We start from the raw sequence: 25,242 nt of genomic DNA on the forward strand, positions 1-25,242 counted from the left end.
CGGCCGGAGGGGGTACGGCTGCTGGACGCAGGCCAGCTCCCGCCGCGGGCCCTCAGCCCAGGCGGTGCTCGGCGCTGCGCAGCGCCCGCCGCCGGCGCCGCGCGCATGCGCGCCGGCGGACCGTCCCCCGGCAGGACAAGTCGGCGCCAAGGACGTCCCTCCCGCTCGGAGCGCGCATGCGCACAGCCGGCCGTGTCGTGTGTGTCCCCCCCCCCCCCCCGTTCGTGGGCGCCTGCGCAGCGCGCCCAGGGGCCAGTCCCTCCCGACGCGGCGCCTGCGCAGTGCGGGGCGCTCGGCTTCCGCCTCCTGCGGCGCTGCCCTTCCCGCTTCCGGGAGTCCTCGGCTCCGCGGAGCGCCCGGCGACGGGCACGGTGGCGGCGACGGCGGTCCAGCGGCGGGGGCTCGGCCCCGGCTCGCCCCACCGCGCCGCCGGCACGGCGCCAGCCGCAGCTCTGAGGGCAGCGGGGCCGCCGCCGCTGAGGTAAATCCACCCCCGTTCCTTCCCCGGGCCACCTTCCCCTCACGGAGCCGGTTCCCCTCGGGGCGGCCGCCGCAGCTTCCCCGGGCCCGGCCTCCGCGGGCCTTTCCTGCGCTCCCCCTGGCCCCGTGGGGAAAGACCGCGGTGTCCCGGTGAAGCCCCGGGGAAGGTTAGCGGGGATCAGCCTCCCCGCCTGGGGCAGGTCGGGCTGAGGGCCGGGCGGCCCCGTCGGTCTCCGTCCCTGCCGGTGTTTGGTGTCGGTTCTTAACGGGGTGTTTCTAGGTCTTGGCTGTGCGCCTGCCTCTTTTCGGGTTATTTAAAAAAAAAAAAATAAAAGTCATCGGTCAGCAGTGGAAGTGTCCCTGCGCCCCAGCACACTTGTGTTGTCGAGTCTCGGCTGCCGCCGTGGGAGGGAACAGCAACCATTTGACACGCCGCGCTTTTCGGTATTGTCCCGGCACTTGCTCTAGGGAGTTCTGCTGATTTATGTGGTGCTAGTTTCCCTTATTTCCAGCAGGGAGGAACAGCACTTGCAGAAAGTGGGAATGCAAATAGTTCACGCTCTGCAAAATGAGAGGGTAGATTCGTGCGGCGCAGCACGTATGTGGTCCGTGCCCTAAAAAAAGGATTGGGAAATCACTGGCTATTTTCTATACTACTTATACAGTTGTATAATGGTATCAGGACGCTGAATTACAGTGATGTAACTGTTCGCTTTGCTGAAGACATAATTAGGTTGAAGTCGCTGTGACTGTTCACATTAACAGACTTAAATTAGATCTTTTGAAGTGGATGCTCTCTGACTTTGAAAATTTACAGATAAAGTAGAGTCGTACTGATTCATTAGTAGATGAAACTGATGTAAAATTTTAGCAGTTTTAGATTAGAGTTAAATAGCTGAAAGCTCTTTGTGGCTAAAATAAATTGATAATATTTCCCATCTCTCTAAAACTTTCTTGGTTTTGCTCTAACATAGTATATTTTCTATCGTATCTATCTGATGGATTGCTTTTTTATGCCTTTTATGAAGACATAGAACTCTTAAGGACAGTAAATTGATAGAATTCTGCAGCAGTTGAAAGGCTGAAGATGAAGAACATAGAGGAAATGTGAGGCTTTATATGTGTCTGATATGAGGAACCATTGAAACGAAGGCTTTAACACTCCTTTAATCGATATTGAAAATTGCTAGTGAAAATAGTTCAGCTTTGATCTATGACATTACTTTTTGGAACCTGGAAGGAAGAATCACACGTGGATATTGGTATAACAACTGACAGAAAAATGTGCTTACCAGCCTGATATCACAGTGCAGTCAGTAAACGTGATACCCAAGCTATCTTCAATTGAGTGTGCGGATATAGCGTTTATTGATGAATGCAAAAATTAGAGTTAAAAAATTATAGTCTAAAGTAGAACGCGATTCATCCAATTGCCATTGGCAAAGGAGTAAAACTCTCAGTTTCTACATAACAATACTGGTACTGGTTTAAGCATCTAGCTTTCTGGAGTCTAATCTGAATTTGAGTTTGTGGCCCTGTTCCAAAAGAGGTAAGATACAAAGCCCAGCCGTAGATTGTGTTCATGTCCTTCTCTCAAGTAAAGGTTATTCTTTAATCCAGAAGCGTTCTGTCCTTGCTGTTGTAGCTCAGTGAACTCCTCGTGTATCAGACAGTGTGTATCTTTGCTGGGCACCAAAGTCTCGTGAAATATATTTTCTTTGGGCGGAAAAAATCTGTTATCAAAAAGATACCTTGCTAAACATCTCAGATGTTATTTTCGTGCTTATGGAAAAGTGACTTGCTATCACAAACATGTCGGGTTTATTGCTGATAGCAAAGCTCCTTAATACTTTTTATAAATACGTGTTCTGAAGACATGCATAGTTTTTTTTCCTTCATTTTGCGTAACTTTTTTAGCCTGAATTCTCATTGCTTGGTTTTTGAGGATGTTTATAAAGATGCTACCAGCATAAAGACATGAGCAATTAGATGACCAGCTTCCCAGTAAGATATCCATATTTATGCTTAAGTACTACTTGTATATACCCTTTTTCTGAGATTATTCAGAAGAAGCATATCCCCTTTTCGGAGCTGAAAAGAAACAATTCCAGTGTCTTCCTATGGCCTGGCACTTGCTGTTTAGTAAGAGACTGGTGTGAGGAGAATCATTACAATAGCTTAAAACTTGACTGTGTTAAATATGTACTTACTGAAGATTGTCTCTTGAATTTGTTGCCAGGTGTTTGTATGTAAAAAGCATCGCATTAGTTACGTGTTTCCAATGTAAAGTGTCACGGTGTGCCGGCAGTAGAGCAGATATGGGTCAGTACAAAGACGGGCTACGAGGCATAAACAGGAAATTCATGAGATAAATGTGGAAAAAAATATATTAAGTTAGAGCAAAAGCAACAAGGATTTAGCTATGTCACTGAGGGTATGGGATAGATTTGGGGATAAGTTAATGATGACACTTTGGAGTTGTATCATGGGTTGCCACCACAAGCTGAAATAGCTGAATAGCTGCTCTTTTCCAGAGTTGTGTGCACTGTGTTGCGTATGTCCCAGATTGCTGAGATTGGGCATATCTCTTTGTAATTACAGATAGCAAAAGTTGAGTCTGTCAGGGCTAAATTGGAATTGTAGTTGGTGGACTGGTTCTTCTGAATACTTGCTACTCTAGCAGTTCTTACACGTGTTATGTGGTGGCTGAGAAAGTTCAGCCTTGAAGCCCTGGTACCTTTCCTTGTACAGAAGTAGGCTGTTGCTGGAGCTGAGCTAAAGGGTTTTCAGGACAGTTCCTGGTTGATGTAGTTATTGGAGTAGTTTTATTTGTTTGCTGTGAGGTTGTTTGCTAGAACAGTCATTGAGACGAAGTTGAAACAAGCCACAGTTTACTTATTAAATGGCTTTGTAGTTTGGATTGCATGTATCTGTAGTAAAAAGTAGGTTACTCACCTAAATTAGGCGTGATTATCTCTAGACATTATCTGATGGATATTTATCTGTCAGCAATGAATGGTCCAAATTGCCCACGGAATTGGATGCAGTAGTAGGTTTGCCCACTTGGTTTACTTAAAATTTTTGCAGTTATTGAAGTTAATGTTTACTCTGTAACCTTTTAATGAGACTACAGTTCTGTGATTTTGATTTGCCATCAATGCTATGCGTTCCAGGTAGGATTTAAATCCATCGTATGTAAGCGCTGTGGGATTATTATTCTAGTGTGCAATATCTGCTAGTGTCCCTACAGCTATTGACTTATCAGTACGCAATCAGAAATTTTGAAATAAAAGCATTCTCTTTACTGTGTTGTAACTGAAATGTGAGGAATCTTAGGAACTGTCCGTTGTACAGCTTGAAGGAAAAAGCGACCAAAAAAGATTTAGGCTTTGACAGCTGATGGATTTTCAGCCTGTATATAAATTCTTATCTGTATATCTGTTTAAAAAAAAAAAAAAAAAAAAATTAGATTTTTTTTTTTTTCCTACCACAAAGTTTTCCCTTTCTTCCTCAAAAAATAGCAGGGAAAAGGACTGTGCTTAACCCTGGGACTGTGCTTAACCCTGAAGGGCCCTTTTTTTTTTTTATTTCATTGACAGCGCAGGGGCCTCATGATACAATAGTTGTATTGTATCATTCGTCTTCCTAATGCCCTTGGTAACCTTCTTCCAGTAAACTTAGAGAGAAGGGAGATTTGCTGTTGCAGTGGATCTTCTTTAGCCCCATTAGAAAACTAAAAACATCTTAGGCACAGTCATTTTACAAGACCATCTTTCCAGTGACGATGAGTTTGTAATGTAACTTCTTCAAAAGTTGGTTTTTTTTTTTTTAATTCCAATAATGTACCTGCATTTTGGGCCTACATTTCATTAACAATGAGGTGCAGGTCAGATGAGACATTCTCAACCTGAGAATTTCAAATAACGCCTAAGAGTAGAATGGCATCGGATTAGGTTTAATACGATCACCTGTGCAAACAGATGACATTTTACATGAAACATTGAATAATTTAGTTTTATCTTCCAATGCTAGATAAAGGTTTTTAAACAGTCAAAGTAAAAACTGTTGCTTGGCATATTAGAGATTAAAGTGTCATGCTTTGTCCTGGAGGTTTGTGCTTTAAGTATACAACAAAGACTCAGTGTAAATTTAGTTAGGACACGCATTGAAGCAAATAAATTAATGGTCTAGAGGAAAGCTGTGAGCATCTCAGTGGGGATGCTTAGCTCTTCATAAAGTCTAAGTGCTTTTCAAACATTGATCCTCTTCCCCTTGAAGGGGACCAAGGCAGGGGATAATGGTGTAGGCAGCTGGAGAGGAGAACAACATGCAGGGGAGATGAAAGGGGAGGGAGAAATTGCTTGAGAGTGACTAAATCTATTATTCTCGTAAAAGGTGAACTGTGGTGGCACTTCCACGTAAACCAGTAACTGATGAGGCTACAATAAACACTGAAATTTTGCACAGAATTGCATTTAGGATTAGGGAACTGACTGAACAAATCATGTCCCTGTTTTGTCAATGAATTCTCTGTTAACAATTTCAAATTATTACTCTGACTTTAATATTTCACCTGCAGAGGCTTAGCATGTCTTCTGTTGCTTGTCATCTTCGACTCAGGGAATGGGTGGGTGACATTGCAAGTTAATGTGATACACTCAACCTGTCGTCTTGTGTGTTTCTACTTAGCTTCCACAAAATGCCATGTCAATGACAACTTAATGATTGTGGATTTCACAATATTGTGAAAACTTGTTTAACAAAAGTATAAAAGCTTATTTATAAAGGAAAACAGAAAGCAGTCAGTAGCTTCATGCAGTTATATGTGCATAATAAGCATTTGCATTACCTTTTAAGCTTGCAATAGAATATATGAGTTTGTCTGAATAAGACAAGAAGCTTCTCATTTTCAGGGGAAGTCTGCATTGGTATAATTCCCCTTGAATTGGGAAAATTGGAAAATGTATACTGAAGAACTCCAGCAGTAATGTTGTATTTGGAATGTTTGTTTGTAACAAGCTAGTTTCAGAAGCTTTCCTTTAGAAGTAAGCAGCTTCATATTTTCTACACCTGTTAAATGTCAGAATCCTTACATTACTCTCAAAATATATTAATTTAAATTAACCTTCCAAATAGAAGAGTGAAGCTTCCATGTCACAAAGCTTATTTTAAATACTAGAAAATAAAGCAAATGAAGAAATAAACCCAGATACTTCTTTAGCCAACTTTAATCAGACACAAATTTGAAATACCTACTCCAAGCTAGTCATTTTATCCTGTACTATATAAAACAAAGCAAGAAAATCTTCCTTGATCACGTATTGGGGATTTAATTGCCAGGCAGATGTTATAGTTTGCAGCAGTAGCACTGGGTGAGAGAACGGCAATGGCAGTCAGTGGTGTTGTGCAGAACAGGGGTCCCAACTTAATTTGCCAGAAACCAGTGCAGCAGCGCTTTCTGTGCAGCATGCATGTGGTCACTAACTTTTCCAGTCAGAAATTCAGGCCCACACCTCTTCTGTTCTCTTCCCCAAAGAGAAATCTAACTCAAGGTTTTGTGCTGCAGTCTGGCTCCAAATGCCACGTGGTGATTTCCAAAAGTTAACTGCTAAAATTTTCAAGCTTTGAAGTACCTGGTTTTCTAAATAAAATAAGTTCCTCCTCTTCTTCTTTCATTATGAAAAAGGAAATCTTCTACACTTTTAAAACTACTGATGCTCTCTTACTTTGCACAGTCTGTGTTGGATTTGAGTATTATGTCCTTATGAAAAGGAAGGAATGTGATTCAAGATCGTGGAACATTTGTATTGTAAAATTAAGCATGGTTAGAACGGCTTATGCTGGCATTTCAGTCCTTATACTGATTTGTATATCATAAGTCGTATGGTAATTATTTGCCTGTATGGTGGAATTCTAGCAAGGAGAACTTTCTAAGAGCATATTCCCTTTGGATAGTTGTGGGCCATTTTATTTTATATACAGATTCTGGAATTAGTATCTTCTTTATTTTAAATTGGCCATAGCTTGGTCTAATAATTAGAGTTAAAACAATTATTTTCCTATCTTACCTTACAATTGTAAAAATAGTGCTAGGCATGCATGCTTGTTATTAATAACCTGCTACCAAAAACCTTGCTGTAAGCTCTGAAGACAGTCAAGAAAGATTATTTTTTGCATATTCTGTCTCCTAGTCATACAGGAGTGGCAAACAGGAAAAATGAGTAGGTTTTTGGATACGTTTGTTTGTAATGCTAAAATCTGGATATCCAACTCATCTTAAAAAACAATGAACAAGACATATAATGTTACTTCAAACTAAAAAACTCTAAACAGTGTTTCTTCTTTGATAGCTTAATCTAAATGTTTTTTCCTCTTGATCAGAAGCTTGTTTGCTTGTAAGTACATGCAGCGTATTTCAAAGTACTACTATCTATGTATATTATTGGTGCTATTTTCCTGGTGAAGCAAGAGCACTTTACTAATCAGTTTGTTGATGATGTCTTTTCAGATTACATCAGATATGACTATGTGAATAGCCTAGGATAGCCCAAAGGAAGGACATGATGTCAGAATAACATACCAAACATTTGTGAGGTATGTGGGGTTTTTTCTGTTGTGCTAAAAAATTTCTTGGTTGTCTTTTAATACAGTTAAACAAAATGAATACAGTAATTTTATGCCATTTCATTTGTATGCTAAAGGAGCTGCTTGCAGAATTGATCTAAAATTCACATTTGCCGTGACATACACAAATACTGATTTTATTTTTTTTTCAGAATCTTGATGTCTGTTCTGATTTAAGGTAACTTGTTGATTTGAGCAGCTGAAAACTTGCCTTGATTGAAAAATAATTGTATATTTCTTCTTCTGAGGTATTGCACCTTAGCTGGAAGGAATTCTAAATTTGTGTTCTGTAGGCAGTTTCAGAATTGAGAGGTTGGTTTTGATTCATTGAGTTCTCTCAAACACTTCAAAACATCTACGCAGCAGGAGGTCTTGAAGGATTGGGGTTTCTAAACAGTTCTTTGGTGGGGGCAAAAAAAAGTCATTTTGTTTGAAAAAATGTTGCAAATTACTTATGTATTGACTTTTTAAAACAAAAAGATAAAATTGGGGGGGGGGGATGGAAAAAGCTAGTACTTTTGCCATTGTGAATTTGGTTGAATTTACCCAAAATTTGAGTTAACAAAAACAGAATTTGCCAGTGAAGAAATATTTTTACAAAATACTAACATGTGAATGCGCTGTATTTGACTGTTTCTGCAGTGCTGCCACTTACCTCTTTAGAAGAAGTTTGGCTCTTAGAGCATTTGTTGGGTATTTTGTGTGCGTGATAACTTTGCTTGGCTGTCAGCTCTTTGTACACTTCAAGGCTTAGCTGAGAGTTTATTGTACATACTTTTTTGTGGGTCCTTTTTTTTTTAGAGAGAGAAAAAGTTAGGCAATAACATTTCTTAAAAGTTTTATCTGCCCATTTTTGATGAAATAATAGCTGATTTTGCCTAGTTATCTTCATGTTCCAGCTGCTAATTAGGTAGGCTTCATGAAACTTGACTTTTCTTTTACAAGTCTTGACCACAAGAGGTGGTTGATGTCCCAAAGTGCTGTTGAAATTAATTGGCACAGGTTGTAATTTTAACTGTAAACATTTGGCAAGATTAGAATCACTTAAAGTGGCTGAAAAGAGGGCATTATCTAGGTTAAGTTAAGCTCGAATTGCTTTTAAGGGAGGTAAAGTTTATTCTTTTCTAAGGTATTTTTCTAGTATGTGACTACTTTCATCCATGGCTTAGTAGCCGCATTCTGGTAAGAGAGGGGACTGTTGTATAAAAAAACCACAAAACAAAACAACGAAAAACCCTAACATGTGGACAGAAAACACAGTGTAACTACTAGAAATTGTGATATTGCATTGTTAGCAACTAAATCTAAGCACCAGAGCTGTATTTCAGTTTGTTCTGTTTCACAACCAGAGAATGTAGCCCACGCTTAACCATGTCCTACGAGTATCTCGGCTAGCTATTTTAACTGTTGCTCTGGGATCTCTACACTGCAATTTGCATATACTTGTTTTCATTTCTAGTCTCTTGGATTATTCCTGCCTAGTTCTAGCATTAAGGCTTAAGAATCAGAAAAATTTGCTGGGCAGAATGTGTTTATCTGATTCCTGGTAGATAGGACTGAGAGTTTTTTAAAGGGTTTAGAAATACATAGCTTCATCTGAAAACTATCGCAGTGTGAGTCTTGTTACCTGGTAAGGGTCACTTTGATCATTTTAGACTAACAAAGTGATCCTATATTCAAGGTCTCGGGATGTAAACAGAAGTGCCGTAATTCCTACCAGTCATATACAGGCTACCATTAACAAGGGGGAAAAACGGAGACTTCTGCGTGACTGTCATCAGTCAATATAATGCTTTCAAGTTTATCTCAGACATGGTCTTTAATAGCATGAATCAATATGATTTTTAGAATACAGTATACTTTTAAAGTAGCGGGCTATTCTTGATGCATAATGTTTAAGCTTTCATTTGTCTCCTGTTTGTTGATAGCACTGCAGTTCTGCCGTTCCGTATCTTTGCTTGTTAGAGATACCTGGAAAATAATTCTGGTTTTATGAAAACTATTAAGGTTTCAAGTCTTGTTTTTGTTCCACATTGGAACAACAACAAAGCCCTAAAAGAGGTTTTCATTAAATTAAATTAATTAATGTGTTCTTTGAAAATCTGGTTCATGTAATCCATTGCCATGCTAATTTAACCCCTACCATTTGTTGCCCTTAAGTTGGTCTGATCTGAGACCGTTTTGTAAGTTATCCAATACATCTTTATAACAGGTTTGGGTTTTTTGCAACATAATAGCACTTTTGTCAATAAATTTAGCTGCTTTCTAACTTGCTCTGTTTTTTGTTGTGAATAACGTACTACAACAGCTTTACTTCCATTCTGTTTTTTCCTTCCGCTCTTCCCTGGATTGCTGGAGCAGTATGAAAAGTCAACAGTCTGGTGCCGTAATTGGCTGTTTTCTGAGAGACATGAGCTGTAATTTAATGAAGACTGTGCCATTTTAGTTTGAGAGAAAAGAAAAAGGTTGCATTTTTAACAAAAGGGGAAGAATGGTTTACAGGCACAGCAAGATGGAAATGAAACCATGCTAAAATCCGTTTGTCGAGCATTGAAGTTGCACAACAAAAAAAAGAGTTATGGGATTATAAAACTCAGTAAATGGCTTACAAAATTGTTGATGAAACTTTGTAAATTAGTATCTTTTGATTACAGAAATATTTCATCTTTATGTAGTCATAGAATTGTTCAGGTTTTGATTAATAAAAAAACTCAGTAATCTATTTTGAACTTGGATAGGTTTTATCTTACTGAAGTAAAAAGCAAGAGCCACCTGTATTTCCAGTTTCCTCACGCATAATAATGATATCTTTGCTTCCTACAGGGCAAGGCCAGAAAACCATGCAGTCATCAGGGCACAGGTTCCGTGATGTTGAGCACCACCCGCTTCTTGCTGAAAATGACAGCTACGATTCCTCTTCCTCAGAGGCCGACATGGCAGAGAGGGTTTGGTTCATCCGAGATGGCTGTGGTATGGTCTGTGCTATAATGACATGGCTTCTGGTTGTCTATGCAGACTTCGTAGTGACTTTTGTCATGTTGCTGCCTTCCAAAGACTTTTGGTACTCTGTGATCAACGGTGTTCTCTTTAACTGCTTGGCAGTACTAGCTTTGTCATCGCATCTGAGAACTATGCTAACTGATCCAGTAAGTATGCGATCGTTCCTTGACGTTGGATTGTTCTATCCTGTAGCTCATCGTCTGCAGAGAAATTTGGAGAAGTGGTATCAGTCTCCTCCTGCTAGGAAGAGTAGTGTTAGGTGCAGAACCCTCAAGTTGAAGGGATGATATCTGTACTTTTCCTATTGTTCTGTTAATGAATCCGTAAATAATTTTTGCCTTGAGGAGCAGGCAGTATAAAATTAATTTATAAGGGAGAGGTAGGCTCATGAGAAATACAGTTTATTTGTTAAATATTAACCCAGGTTCTGAAGAAGCTAACAAAGCTTTAGTCTTTTCTGTCCTAATTTTTCTTACTTTTTTTTCATCAGATCTGTTTTCAAAACTTCATAAGATGTTGTAGCTTCATCCTGTTGTATCATTTGAAATGTCCCTTCCATTTATGGCACATGAAAGAACTTTTAGAGGTAGACATGCTGAAAAACCTCAGTCACATATTGACATAAAGTAAGAACTGCTGTCCTACATGATTCGTGCATTATTGTGTTTAGGTATTTGGAGTCAGTGGGGAGGGAGATTTAAGTTGAACCCGCATTGGAACAGTGCAGGTGTAAGAGATCTCGAAAGTACTCATTTCTTAGGACTTTTACTCTTGAATTCAAGAGTTCAAGAGATGCAGTTGTTTATTTTGTACTAAAATCTATTACTCTTTTTAGGGAATAAATCTGGGGAGAGAGGGGTGAGGGGAAAAACATCTATTTTCTCCAGATATTTGAGACAGTAACAGTGTATATAGAAGTTATGGGAGTGTTCAAAAAAACAGCAGGGTGTTGTAGTTAATGGTTTTCTAGGTCTTTGATTTACTTCTGAGCCCACACCCAGTGATGAAATGTTATGACTTCTACAGACTGTGACAGCTAAGAAAGTTAATGGTTTAAGGATAGATTGCTTAAAAATATGTCCTGATAAAACTGTGTGTCTTTCTAGACCTATGTTGTTCTTTATGGATAAAACATGATAGAAATTGAGATGAATCACTACCTTTTTTTCTCCACTCCTTTCCTGCTGACTCCCAGAATGGAAGACACGACTGGGTGATAGAAACTAAGATTGAAGGAAAAAAGGAATAAACTGCCTTAAAACATATGTGAATTAAATTTACTCTTACAACTATAAAAATAGATTTTTCATTGAAAGGAATTGGTGACTATCTGAGACTACGAAAGATGTTTTTGAAATAGACCATATTTTTATCAGCAGAATGCTAAAAGCGTGGCCTGAAGTTATCGTCCTTAGTGACAGGCGAATCGGTGAATGTGAGATGTGTTTTCTAAGCATAAATTTACCTGGAACAAGATAAATTTGTGCTTTAGGAGTTCTCTCTGAGATAATTCACCATGTTTACACCAAAGTATTAACTTCAATGAGAACATTCATATTGCAGAAAACACTTCAGCAATACAACGTGAGTGTTTAAGAAACTCTTTCGGTTCGTATCCCTGCAAAGGCCAGCTGGCTCAAGTTTGAAGCACCACTTAGCTAAAGAGTTCATCTGGGGCAGAACTGGGGCTGTGGCTCGGGCAATACAAACACAAGATTGTTATTCCAGGCAGTAGGCAAGAAAAACTTTCTGCCTAAGTAGAAAGGTGGTTTGCAATTGAATCTGAAGTGCCTGCTGGTTTGTTAATTCTGTCCCAAAAATTTCCTTAAGGTGTCTATGTAAAGTGATGACGTTGCCAGTGGGCTTTTTTTGAATGAGAAATAATTATAGAATGTTGCAGATGATTTAAGCCAACATGGAGAAGGCTATCCCTGTGAGAAGTACGTGCTGGCCTGGAGGAGTTGGTACAGAAAGGCCATTGCACTTTCATTTCACATCCCGGTTTATTTCACAGTTGCTTCCTGTCACAGATATGCCTTTAGCTCTATAAATAAGCAAGGTGACAATGGTACTTTCCATTATTTTCTTCTTACTAATCCAAAGTTAGATTCCCATCTCGCAAGGCTTTAGATTAATACTGTTACTGGCAGAAGCAATCCTGCCTACTCTTCCTGTCCGTTCATCATCTTCCTCATTGCGTTGAAACAGCTGCTAATGCAGCTCTGTGGTGAACAGCTCAGAGAACTAATCACTAAAGAATCATTTCTTTTCCTGATGGGTTGTTTTTCTTCTGGATCAGTTCCTTCAACTGTTTACCGTGTAGCTACACAAACTTTCACAGTAGCAAAAGGCAGCAGACAATACTAGATGTAGAATAAGGAAGCCAGTGGTGGTTCATGGTGACAGTGTCCAAGCTAAAAGCTTAAGTATAAAGGAAAAGAGAATGACTGTTGGTTCTCAAAAACTTGTGTATGTGGGGCAGGTGGCTAAATCTTGGATTCAGAGAGTTGAAATAACATCTTTCAAGTAGTTGTTGCTGATTTAACTTTCGTGGATGGCTTGGCCTGATAGTCAAACGTTACAACAATTAACGTGCTGCTGTAAGAAAGCACATGTCTTTTAGTAGTGCTCATTCAGAGTAACTTCTCAGCAAATATTGTACCTGTAGTGCTTGTATCTGCATGTAAAGATGTGTCTTCCTCTTCATTTTATGTATGCTGGTGATGGCAGATTCTATCAGAATTATGCTAACACTTGGCCATAGATGAGTCTTGCTGAAATAAAACTGAATTTGAGGTCAAGCAGAGGTAATTTATTCATTTGGAAATGATTCTGGCTTATGGCAGACTAGCTTTGAGTAAATGAACTTATGTCAGCAATTATCCTGAGATTACTGGTATGAAGTCTATAAAATGTATTTTTAAATGCTCTCATACCATTTAAGAAGCTTTCTCTCCTTGAAATGATTTCAGGGGGCTGTACCCAAAGGAAATGCCACTAAAGAATACATGGATAATTTGCAACTGAAACCAGGAGAAGTGATCTACAAATGTCCAAAGTGCTGTAGTATCAAACCTGAACGTGCACACCATTGCAGGTATGCCATAATTTTCTTTAAAGCAGTTACGCATATTGAGTCTTGGAATAATGTTCCTGATATTTATGTGTTAATTTTTTTCCCACAAATTTCTTTTGGTATCCAGTAAACTTTCAAATTCATACATTGCAGAGTATTTTATAAATATGATATACTGTGGCCAAAAATGAATGTGGATGAGGGGAAAGAAGCAAGAGACTCAAGAGGTTTTAAAAATACTCATACTGTGGTGTCTTAAATGCTTTTTGATCTGTGAATATTTTTTCCTGTACATCATTCTAATTATTGTGCTGTACTGTTGATAATGCAGGGGCAAAGGGAAGAATCTCAAGGAAATTTCTGATAGAAGCTGATTTAAGAAATGACTCCTGCCATCTTAAATTAAGAAAATACAGATTAAACCATCACTTTAATTTATGTTGTCTTGTCTTTGTAGTGCGTCATTTGAAGTTATATTGAATTGGCAGATTATTTTCCCAAAGTTGTATGCATAATTGGTTAAATGCACTTCTGCTTATTGAAGATTCATTTTAATAAGGACAGAATTGATGGTAGTTTGAACTTAACATGCTGTGGAAGAGATAGTAAATGTATCCATTTTTAATTAATTCTCAATCTTTTGAGTTTTCAGGCACTGTGGATATGCATTTGTAATGTATATTGTGTGAGAGTTGAAAATAGATACGCCTGCATAATTAAGACTTACATAAATATGTAAATGTTTCTGGTGGCTCTCTCTAGGTGTGAGGAGTGATGTGTATTGAATTGTGTGGCATATTAAATTTAAGTCTTGGAGTTAGTGCCCGTCAAAAGAACAGAGTGAAGTCTTGTCAGGACTCTCAAATTATTCTGTAAATTTGTGGTTTCTAAATTAAATGTCTCAGTGTATGTCACTTATCTGTGTGAAAGTTAGGGCTGAGAAGCTATTTCCATTATAAATACTCTGCCTTGGCACTGAAATCTTGTTCTTCTCTCAGATGTGAGTGGGTTTTTGTAGCTGGAGTGTGAAGGGAAAAGTTTCATGTATAAATAGCCAAGTATAGAATTATCTTCAGTTAGTTTATCTGTGTTGTAGGTTAGCTTTTGCACGGGTGCAGAACTCAGGCCTGCCTTTATGTGTGACGAGTTTGGTTCTGGCTGGCTTTATTAGCTCTAGTAGAGTGTTACAGAACACAGCTGTACCGATTGCTCGGCGGGCCTGGGGGTGGAAGTGGTGCAGCTGCTTTCTTGTGGCAGAACATAAGCTGTTAATCTCTGGGGATCCCAGAACAGCTTTGTGCAGTCTGTTCAGATGTCCTGGCATTGTGTTCGTGGGATGCGGTAAAGGGACACCTGAGAGCCTCTGCTTGAGCGTAGGTTGGATCTTGCTAATTTTCTCATCTCAGATTTAGGCTGGCTCCTACGGAGACTTTGCAGGTATCTTTGTAAAGTGTTTCCCACATCTTCGGTCCCGATAGGATTTACTAATTTGGAAGTAGGCCTAAATGAAGACATCTTATGTTGAACTCTACATATGAGTAAAGAAGCTGGAATATTGGAGAGCCCAGAGCTGCTGCAGCTCTGTGGGTACATCTGGACCATCATCCACAGCAGGCACTGTGTTATCTTGGATGTTCCAGTAGCCTGTGATCCCAGATAAGGTGGTGTTGATTGAAAAATTATTATTTCTTCGTGGAAGAAGAATAAAAATAAGCTAAGTAGGGACTTCGAATACATTGTTTACAGCAAGAATTTGAGTGGCATTTATTGTTAAAGCAGGGCAAGAATAGGTAATGTCTATAGCGAAGGAAATCTATGATACTTTCAAAGGGTTTGTTTTCACTAACCCGTTTGTTCAGGGACCTAGCTTTGCACGTCTTGTGAATTGTTTTACTTTTCTATGCCTTGGTAAAATACATTGCGAGATGTTCCACATAAGGGCAAAGGATGCATTTTAATGCTTGCACAGTGCATAACTGGCTTCACAGAACATCTGAAAGAGAAAGCCAGAGCCTGAAAGTGTATGTGCTATCCTTTCGTAAGCCTGCTGTCATGTTTTTCTCAGCAGTTGGATAGCTGGTTTAATTGCCTTTCTTTCCGTTACTCATACAGTACATGCTACTAGTAGTTGCTGTTAACTTTTCTTAAGTAAAACAAAGGATTTTTCTGTAATTTTTTGAATGTTGAATACATACTGCATAGACCAGCTACCAGAATCTGATTCTTTGCTATAGATTTAGCACTGCAGAAGTGTACTGAATAGAAAAAAGGTTTGATTATACTGCCAACATTTTAGTGGCTTACAGATGCATTCCAAGGACATTAAAAGGATGGTCTAGTCCCAAGTAGTCAAAGTGGCAATTTGCTGATAGAAGAGACTTGAAAATGGAAATTGAAGCTGGTGCCTGTTGGGAAATAGTTACACTCAAAGCCACAGTGCATGGTTTGAGTAGTAAATTATTAACAGAAGAGGCTTTTATGATGTAGTTATGAAAATTGTTGTGCAACACTGCAGCAGAAGTTCTTCTGAGGAAGAAAAATATTTTCATAATACACATTAGTGATAGGAAAAAGAACAAAACCCCTTTATTTACAGCTAAATATCTAGCCTCAGTGAAATACATTAAACTGAGATTTTACTAAGCAGTTAACATTTTCAGCATAAGGAAGAATGAGGCTTATCCTGAGTGAATGCTATTTCATTTTCACTAAAGGAGCACAGCTGTCATTATTTCTAGCCTGTTCTGAGTGCCTGCGTTTGCATGTGGGGAACTGTTATTCAGAATCAAGTCACTGAGATGTTTGCATCAGTCTTCCTGTGAATTTCTGTTATCCAGACCAATTTCTCTTAAGCCATTAGCTGTGTCTTTCGGAATGTTATCTTTGGCATTCAAAACTGTAATTGCACCTGCAGTTGCTTGAGTGCATTCAGCAGCAGTGCCAAGCTGGAGAAGACCTTCCTTTGTCCACAGCTCCTTGTTCTCACTACCATATTGCTCCTTCCTCTTGCGAGGCGTGAGTGTTCATGCACAGTGAAATGACCCCAGTTGCAGCTAATGGAGTGACTTCCCCAAACTCTTGCCGCGTGAACATCTGTGCTTGGACAAAAGAAGGAATAGAATACAAGTGACGGGGGTAGGAAGAAGGCAGGACCGTTGTTTTCAGCATTGCTGCGAGTTTGTTGGCTGGAAGTGTTGGCTGAATCATGGTGTGAGATTAGAAATGAAGGCAGGGTTCCAGACATCTGATGTCTTGGAGAGCTCTGCGTGGGCTTGTGAGAAATACTGAATGAGCAAAAGTGTGTCCTGCCCACCTCACATCCTCCAGTGTTTGGCTTCATTGAGTCTGGATATGATTTTACTCAGTACTTCACATTAATATTCTTTTTAGAGTGATAGTATATATTCTGTGTTACGTTAGGAGGTTTGCATGGTTGGGGTGACTGGAGTTAGCTCACCTTCCCACAGAGCTTGGGAAATTAATGAGAGGCTGAACTTGGAGCAAGCTGTGAAATGAAAAACTCTTGGAGAGCCTTCTGAATGCCTTCTCTGGAGTGATACCTGTTTCTTCTGCACTAGAGAATGGTTGCGGTGTTTAGTTATGGTGTTGGGATTTTCATGTGTAACTGGCAGTATTTAAAAAGTAGTTTGCCTCAGAGGATAAATCATCTTTAATGTCCATAAAACAAGACGCAGTGGGAATGTAGGGGCTGGGTTATGATAGCTGAGGGCAAAGGGAGCTTCAGAGGAGCAGTGAGAGATTTGGGATTCTCTCCTATAACCTGCACAGGAGTATGTTCTGCCTCTTGCTGAATTACCTTTTAATCATGCATATGCAATGACTTAAAAATTATTTTATGCCTTGGAGCATTGATTTCCGCCACAACCCCTACCCCACCTTTCTTCACTCTAGCGACAATCATCTGGCTTTACTTCATGGCTTGTCACTGCAGCACTCATAGATATCGTACATAAATAAGCATGCGTTAAAAACAAAGGGTTTTGAATAATAGTGCCTGCATTTTTTAGGCTTATTTGGCTTTGTAACTGCTGCAATGAAAATGCTTAGTATTTTGGATGTTCTGCAGGCAAATCTGGAACATTTTGAGTGTGTGGCTATCTTAAGCACAAAGCTAGGAAAATGAAGTATCAGTGTTGAAGATTATCATAAGTTTTTATTGAATCTTTCTATATTTTGTGTTTGATAGTGAATAAGCGACTATAAGAACATTTTGATTAGTCTTTATGTTAGCGTTACGTAGGGGTTGCTGTGTTACTTGTTATCCGAGGCTGTGTTGCTTCAAGTCCCTATTCTCTGGACCCTCTAGACCATAACCAGAGCCCCTAGGTTCTATTGTATATAGGATGAGTGTTTTGACAACCTGGCAAGGTAGATATCTAGCTGGCCAACTTGGCAACAAAACTTACTTTTACGGTATCCTGAAGTGAACTGCCTTCATTATAATACTAAAAAACACACCCACAGGTCAAGAAGACCCTTCCCCAGGTGAAGACCCTTCCCCTGCATAAGCGTAGTAACAGAAGAGAATGACACAACAGATATTATAATTATATGTAAATCACTACCCAATCATTGTAATTTTTGTGTATAAATGTAACGGTGATCTCGGCATAGGTGTGCTTCATTTGTGGAATACCACCTAGCACCCGGCGCCGCACTAAAGAATGCCTGCTTTCTAAAACTCCAAATAGCGTCTCAGAGTTTTTCATCTGCCGACTTAACGGTAACATCAGCATTTCTTAAGCTATTGATTTATGGAAGAACTTCAACACATGTTGCAACTGTTCTGTTTCTCCTGTGTAACTGTTCATGTTTGACTGCAGATGGACCTGAATATCAGTGAAATGAGCCCTCTGGTGCTGTATGGCCTAGCAGATGTAAAATGGACTTACTGAAATATTTTACTTTTCTTTCTGGTAATAACCTTTACTCAAAACTGGGTAGAAACTAAGCAATTAGTTGCAGAACTAGCAAAGAACAGTAGTGTTTAAGTATTCATTAACAGGTAGGCAAAGAATGTGTGCTGCTTATAGTTTTAATATTTTTGTTTTATGTTGAGGAGGTGAGGCATGACACTGTAAGCTGTTCTTTAGTTGAGATTTTGATTGCATATGTTTAGAACTATATGGCCAGTTGAAACCTCAAGAGTGACAATTTCTCTCTTGAAGATGTGAATTTCTTTTTTTTTTTTCCTGATTCACAAACTAAATTTACAACTTGAAAGTCTGTAAATTTGAAATAATTACTCTGTCTGAAAAAGCTTATCCAGAAGGGAAGGGGTTTTTTTTAATACTGAATCTAGAAAGAACTGAAGCATTGCTCGTTCAGTGCCACGAGTGTCTAAAACAAGTTACTGTATTCACTTGATTGTGTGTTTGGATATGCAATGATTCTCATACTCTTTTTCTTATGTGAAGATGATCTTATCTACACAGTCAGTTTTGTAACAACCAAAAGCTGAGTTGTAAGTGAGCAAATAGTTTCTTTAAAGAAATGCAAATAAAATCAGTTTGCAGTTCATCAAGAAAGATTGCAGCACATCATCTTATGACCACTGGATACCCTTGTTTCTACATTAAAATGAGAAGTATTGTTTCTCAACAGAAGTCTCTCTTCCTTTCCTTTAGTATTTGCAAACGATGTATTCGAAAGATGGATCACCACTGCCCGTGGGTGAATAATTGTGTGGGGGAGAAAAATCAGAGATTTTTTGTTCTGTTTACGGTAAGTGAAAATCAACAGCAGCTTGATCTCAGTATGAATCTACCTTGATCATAACAATTTTGGTTGTGCTTATTAGTGGCTAATGGCTTAAGGACACAAATGTTTTGTGTTGGGTTTTTTTTCCCCCTTCTGTGCAAGATATTCTCCAAGCAGGAAGATACTTCTACTCATACATATTTTAATCTGTTTTGTAAAGTGCTGTTATTTTAAACTATCTTAATTTTGCTGTGTTTTATATAGTAACAATTAGTGAAATGGTACTGTGATTTAGGGAGGTAAACCTTAAACTTTCATTGTTGCCCACATTTTTAGAGTCAAGCTTAATTAGAATTTGTTTTTACATCATTGTATTGAATTAAAAATTGAAATAGGAAAGTATATTCGCTGTGCAGTGGTGAAGGCTGGCTGAAAGGAATGTCTGGTTTACTACCTGGCAGCAGTCAAAAGTAAGCACTCTCTCTTATTTCCAGATGTATATAGCCCTAATTTCAGCTCATGCGCTCATACTGTGTGGGTTTCAGTTTTTCTCCTGTGTCCGAGGGCAGTGGACTGGTAAGCAAATACTTAACTTTCACTGTCATAATCTAGCAGATGTTAAGGGAAAGTTGTAACGTTCCACCTATTTCAGTCCCATGTATGAAATATTACAGGACTTCGATCTTTTTAAAATGAGGTCCTGAAAATGTTTCATACCTGTTTACCCATCTCTCTCTTCCCCCGCGCCCGCCCCGTAGTCATTCACTGTAAGAGCTGTGGCTGTCAAGGGCATTCTCACTCCCTTTCCACATAGTAAAAAAATTACCACCTCTGTAATAGGAAGGAAACAGATAGCTGGTCCTCAGACCACCTCAGCACTGTGTTACCTGAAGCTGCCAGCTGGGCTTTGTGTGTCACACCGCAGTTCTGTGAACAACAGCTGAAACTTAAACAAATTTCTCCCTCATTCTGTTATGGAGCCAACTGTGGGGCTCCTGTAGAAAAGAAATTTCCTAAACTGTCCCAGTTGTTTGTTTAGGGCTCTGACTTGCATTTCTTAATGTTCAGTGTGCCAGAGCTCATTCAGATCTTGTGCTTTTGACAGAAGATGGTTGATCATATGTTCTTCCTGGTACCTGAAGCAATAGGGGAATCCACGTGACTGGTTTTTGCTGGATGTTCCATTAAATGGATGGATTCTTAGTCCTTTTTTTACTTGAAACATTCTGCTTCCTGTATACTATTCCATTTCTTCTTTGTTTAACTATAATTGAGCTAATCAGTTGATCAGGGGATCTCCAGAGATGTGACTGTAAGTGTAAATCAGAAGCTGATTGCTTTGTGTGGTGAATTAAAAAAAAAAATACTAAAGCAGTCGCAGCAAAATGGAACATCTGGATTAACTAGCAAGTCAGAGCTGTCAGTGGTGATGGTTTTTACAGCGTTTGTCATGCATGAAACTTCAAGCTGCGCTCATCTTTATATATGTGCAGTTCCGAGTACTTAAATCGTCTCATGTGCAAACATTTATTTGATATCCTTGAAATATTGAGGCAGGATTGCAGTAATGCAGTACTATGTGCTGTATAGGAAGCCAAAAGTGTTACTTCCTTAAAATCCTTTATTTCCTTGGGCAGCAAATAAAGCTGCTGCAGTGCTAGAAATTAAAAGTTTGTTATAGTTGTGAAATGTTGTTTCAGGTGTCAGATATTTAACTTTTATTGCTGTTTGTTGAAGAGGGGATGTCACAGTATGAACATGCTCTATAGATTTTTTTTTAATTTTTTTTCATAACTACATGTCGTTTTCACAGAATGCAGTGACTTCTCCCCACCCGTAACTGTGATCCTGATGATCTTCTTGTGCCTTGAGGGTTTTCTGTTTCTCACTTTCACTGCAGTCATGTTTGGCACCCAAATCCACTCAATATGCAATGACGAAACGGTAAAGACCTCTACTTCTGTATGCTCTAACAATTATTCTAGGAAGATGTGGTTAGATGTTGTTTTATTTGCTTGAGGGGAGGCTCTTATTTTGGAGAAAACCCCAAATCTGAAATAGCTCATAATTTTTATTTTCTACAGTTGTAAGGATTGAAATAGTTTCTTGGGGTTTGCTTTCTAACAGAAGTTCTTGTGTTACTTGCTTTTCTGACATAAATTTTATAATTAGGTTTTCGATTACAAAGGTTGCACAGCTTCTGACTTCAGTCTGGACTTGCACTTCTCAACTATCACAAACTCCTGATATGTGTCATGAGAGATGTCTGCTTTTCTCAGGTTTACACTTGAACTGGCTATCTTGTATCAAGCCTTCACACTTTCCTCTACTTTGATACACTTTTATTAGAGTATAACCATAGTTTGGAGGATTGGCTCCCTTGCCCTTAGATCTGCAGCCTTAAGCCTTGAGAGGAGGATTTGTGACGGATAATTGACGGGAAACATAAGGAATTTGAATCTTGTGGCTGTTCAGAATTTTCTCATGTGAGGCTGTTTAAAAGTGTACTTCTGTACTGAAGAGTAACTGTGAAAAACAATTGGTAAATATCCAGCCTTCATTAATGGGAAGTACAAAAAATGATCATCAAAATAATGCATTTGGGAGGGTAAGCCTAGCTTCAGTAATTGCAGTACTAGAGCCTTCTTGGAAGCCTTATTGTCTGGTTTTGTTAAGTGAGTAAACAACTTCTAGTGTGGGTATATTGCGTGCAGATCCTCTACTTTAACATCAGCTTTTCTGGTCACTTTGTCTTTCAGTTTGAGGTAGACCAACCTTCTTGTACACATCTTATGTTCTAAGTCTTGTGCCCTGTACCCACAGGGCTAAATCAGCCATTCTTATTTCTTCCTTACTAAATAAGTAAGAGTAAGAAATTAATCAGCTCACTAGCTATAAATTAAAAGAATGCAAAATAGTCATCAGTTTTGATAATTGCTATTAGACTTTAAACTTTGGACTTAACAGTGTGTCACTGCATGTCTGTTTATATACAGGAGATTGAAAGACTGAAGAGTGAAAAGCCAACATGGGAGCGAAGACTACGTTGGGAAGGGATGAAGTCTGTTTTTGGGGGTCAGCCTTCACTCCTGTGGATCAATCCTTTTGCAGGATTTCGAATCAGGCGACTTCTACTGAGAGCAAAGAAAGGAGGACCTGAGTTTTCTGTTTGAGTCTAATTATGCTGGAACTTGCAAGAATACTATATAATATTTATTTGGGGCCAGAGAAGGCTGTCTACATATAATCTGTGACCAGGTGAAACTGATACCAGACATTTGCTTGTAGCAAGCAGTTTTATACGTTTATCGTCACAGACATCTCATTAACTTTCAGAGACACGAACTGGATCAGTAATGGTCTTAACAGCAAGATAACAAAGGAAAAGCACGTGGTCACACTAAAGAAGCCAAATGTTGTCATGCTACTGTAATTTATTTTATGAGATTAATTATCCATTTTTGTTAAACCCTTTTTATTTGATAAATGTTTGGGGAATTACCTGTGTGTTTTTATAAAAAGTATATACTTAGGTGCCGTTGTCAATCATAAGGAGGAGCATTATGGTGAAAGTTGATCTCAAGTGAGACCTAGCCTTCTAAATCCAGTTTTCAGGGAATAGTGGTTTGTTCGGTTTTAATTTATATTTCAGTTTGTCCTAATAAACAGAGCTGTACTCTCGTGTCCCACTTCAGGCACACATTCCTCATATGCAAGTGATTCAAAGGACTGGTGCACACAACAGCATAACACATCAGAGGCACTGTTACACCCCTGCCAAACGTCTTCCCAGGCTCACAAAAGCATGTCTTGTGTTTGGCAGTATTAATCTCATGTGGCATTTAGGTAAGTTCTAAATCTTCAGTAAACACCACTTCTAACTGACGGCTGTGGGCCAGTTTCTGCCCTCAGATATGCAACTCCAATTCTTAATGCATTGATTCTAGAGGAACTGAAGTGTAGGTGTTGGAGGATTGTATCTAGTCCTCTGTGCAGGGGTAAGTGGGAGCAGTGACTGTATCCTCCTGTGTGAGATTAAAATGAATGTACTGCAGATTGGAGTTAACTGACTGAAAACAGTTGTCTTTGTAAGGTCTTGCTCTGCCCCTTTTTTATTGTACAGATCTTCAATGTAGAAAGATCTGCAATAGAAGGAATTATTTTGAATTTAACCATTTTCCAACCAAAACTACTTTTAAGAAATGAGAGCAATATAGATCTAGAACTGCTTTATGTGGGCCTGAAAAACAACAGTAGTGCTAAGAAATGTTTATAAATCTGCAAGTGATGAAATACAAGCTGTAAGTAATGAAATTCAGCTAAAAGTGGATTCTTTAATATTTAGACTATTTTTTTGTATTGTTAATCTGTTCTATAAATTACCGACAATATAAAGGATAACGCAGGAGCCTTGATGCATAGCTTGAAATCGTGCCTAGAAAGTAAATAGCTCCCTGTTCTGGGACTTGCCTTAAAATTGTCCTGTTCTTGCTTTTGCTTTGCCATTAGCACTGATGATCTGTCCCACCTCAAGCAGTTCAACCTGCTGAAGAATCTTGCATTATAAAGTTTACGTACTCCAGAAGCTATACTTTCTTTTTCCAGTGACCCGCTTCTCCATTTCTTTGTAACTGTTTGTGGCATCTGGATTCCAGCTTCATCAGGTTTTATACCATCGGGTGGGTGAAATTACGAAGGGATCCATTTATTATCTATGGCCCTGCGAACAAAACTGTGCAATACTATGTAATACGTTCACTTTGCTTGGGGGAGGTGATGTGTAACACTGGACAACTTCTAGGTGGACACATCCAAGGAAATTGCAGTCAAATGAACAAAACTGTGTCTCGTGCAACTGAGGGGAAAGTTGGAAGTTCCACAAGAATCTCTGCGTATTCAGTTGCACATCTTAAAGATTGGGAAAAAAATGTGTCTGGCTTTGTCATGAGGCTCTTAATGTGTATATTGTTTAATAAAATCCTGATGAAAATCAGAAAATATCACTTCAAGCGGTTGAACCCTGTGACTTAGCAAGTGTGTGCGTGTGTGAAATCAGGTTTACTTGGCTTTTCAAACCCTTGTTACGTTGTAATTTTTTTAATGTAAAAAAAAATAAAGTAATGAATTGAAGTCTTAGTTGATTAACTTCTGCTCTGTATGTCACTTTTTTTGCACCTCTGCGTGCGTATTTGCACATATTTAGATTACAGCAACGTCAGGGTAATGGTCTTGCATCCCTTGGCTTGTAATTTATATGTACATGTATATCCAGTAACAGATGATAGCGCTCCAAATTGAAGATGCTACTCTGCTTACTAAGGGTTTTAAGCTATGCTAACTGCTGAGCTGTTCTTTGGCGTTTCCTTTTCTGCATCCTCTGGTGTAACTGCTCATCTTCTTAGTACCTGTTTGGCTAAGGCGAGTGTGAAAACATGCGGTGAATACTTCCGATTTCAGAACTCTTAACAGGGTATCTCAGGCTTTGCACCTGCAGGGAATTTGTGTAAAATACAGGTTTGGACTCCCTAGTTTCTCTGCGCAGATGTTGACTTTTTCCACTAGTTCTCTAGCTTCAGGTACAAAGACAGCCAATTATGCAGCCTAGAAAGCGGCGGTTCAGGTAGTTGTCAACAACTGACCCAACAGGGGTGAGGGCGAGGAGGAAACGAGGTTTACAAAGGCAGTGAAGGCTGGAGAGACTGGAAGCAGTTTATTTCCCGTTTGCAACAATCCTAAAAAATACTTTGGTACCTTTCCTGGGTATATAAACTTTATATTCGTATAAACTTTGTGCCGCTGCTTCTTGTACTTTTAAGCAGGTTAATGATTTGATTACATTTGTGTGCCACAACAGGCTGTGCTGCCTTTACATATATTTTAGGGAAGAGCTTGTTTACTCTCCAAATGGAACAGATGTGTCTGCAGATGGATCCTGCTAATTTACCTCCTTTTTCTTGTTTAGTTTCTAGCAGTAATGTCAGGCTGTTTCATGAACCCTTTCTGAAGTCTTAGACGGCAGCAGTGACAAGCGCAAATTCATTTATGGACTTCTTTATGCCTGTCCTGTGCAGAAGTGTTGCGTTTCTATGATCTCACTTCTTTCTGTTGGCGCTGTGTTAATATGTGAATGCATTCAACGCTATTGGAGAAAGAAAGTGGCGTAAGATGTTTTGAAATACAGAAATTGGACTGTAAAATGATTCTTGAATCTGTTAATAACGCTAAAATGAAATGCACCAGCATTACAGTTCGGTATATTTTTTAAGTGTTATTCCTCTGAACAAAGTAACGGTTCGATTCATGCGGTGTACTTTGTGGTCGAATATGGATTCGTGCTTCTT

At 39.1% G+C, this 25,242-nt stretch overlaps 1 protein-coding gene across 2 annotated transcripts; it reads left to right on the top strand.

Annotated features, from left to right (window-relative positions):
- The first annotated feature begins 387 nt into the window (after window positions 1-387).
- Window positions 388-24,046, top strand: ZDHHC7 (zDHHC palmitoyltransferase 7). Of its 2 annotated transcripts, XM_076349010.1 has the most exons (9): window positions 388-481; window positions 6,989-7,074; window positions 7,257-7,282; window positions 9,928-10,250; window positions 13,077-13,201; window positions 18,829-18,925; window positions 19,396-19,477; window positions 20,715-20,845; window positions 21,898-24,046. In XM_076349010.1, exons 4-9 carry the CDS (start codon window positions 9,945-9,947, stop codon window positions 22,072-22,074), a joined length of 918 nt encoding a protein of 305 aa, XP_076205125.1. In that variant the 5' UTR covers window positions 388-481; window positions 6,989-7,074; window positions 7,257-7,282; window positions 9,928-9,944; the 3' UTR covers window positions 22,075-24,046. The 2 variants fall into 2 exon arrangements, with proteins under 2 accessions (XP_076205125.1, XP_076205124.1); XM_076349009.1 differs by lacking the exon at window positions 7,257-7,282 and having other exon boundaries at window positions 389-481.
- Window positions 24,047-25,242: the final 1,196 nt, after the last annotated feature.

Source organism: Aptenodytes patagonicus, chromosome 11 (assembly GCF_965638725.1).
Source record: "Aptenodytes patagonicus chromosome 11, bAptPat1.pri.cur, whole genome shotgun sequence".
NCBI classification, from domain to species: domain Eukaryota; kingdom Metazoa; phylum Chordata; class Aves; order Sphenisciformes; family Spheniscidae; genus Aptenodytes; species Aptenodytes patagonicus.

What these genes read in the sequence shown, in the direction of transcription:
- ZDHHC7 (XM_076349010.1), top strand. Translation starts at nt 9,945, where the DNA reads ATGCAGTCATCAGGGCACAGGTTCCGTGATGTTGAGCACCACCCGCTT. An exon ending in GATTTTTTGTTCTGTTTACG is followed by an intron (nt 18,926 to 19,395) that starts GTAAGTGAAAAT and finishes TCTTATTTCCAG; the next exon opens with ATGTATATAGCCCTAATTTC. An exon ending in TGTCCGAGGGCAGTGGACTG is followed by an intron (nt 19,478 to 20,714) that starts GTAAGCAAATAC and finishes TCGTTTTCACAG; the next exon opens with AATGCAGTGACTTCTCCCCA.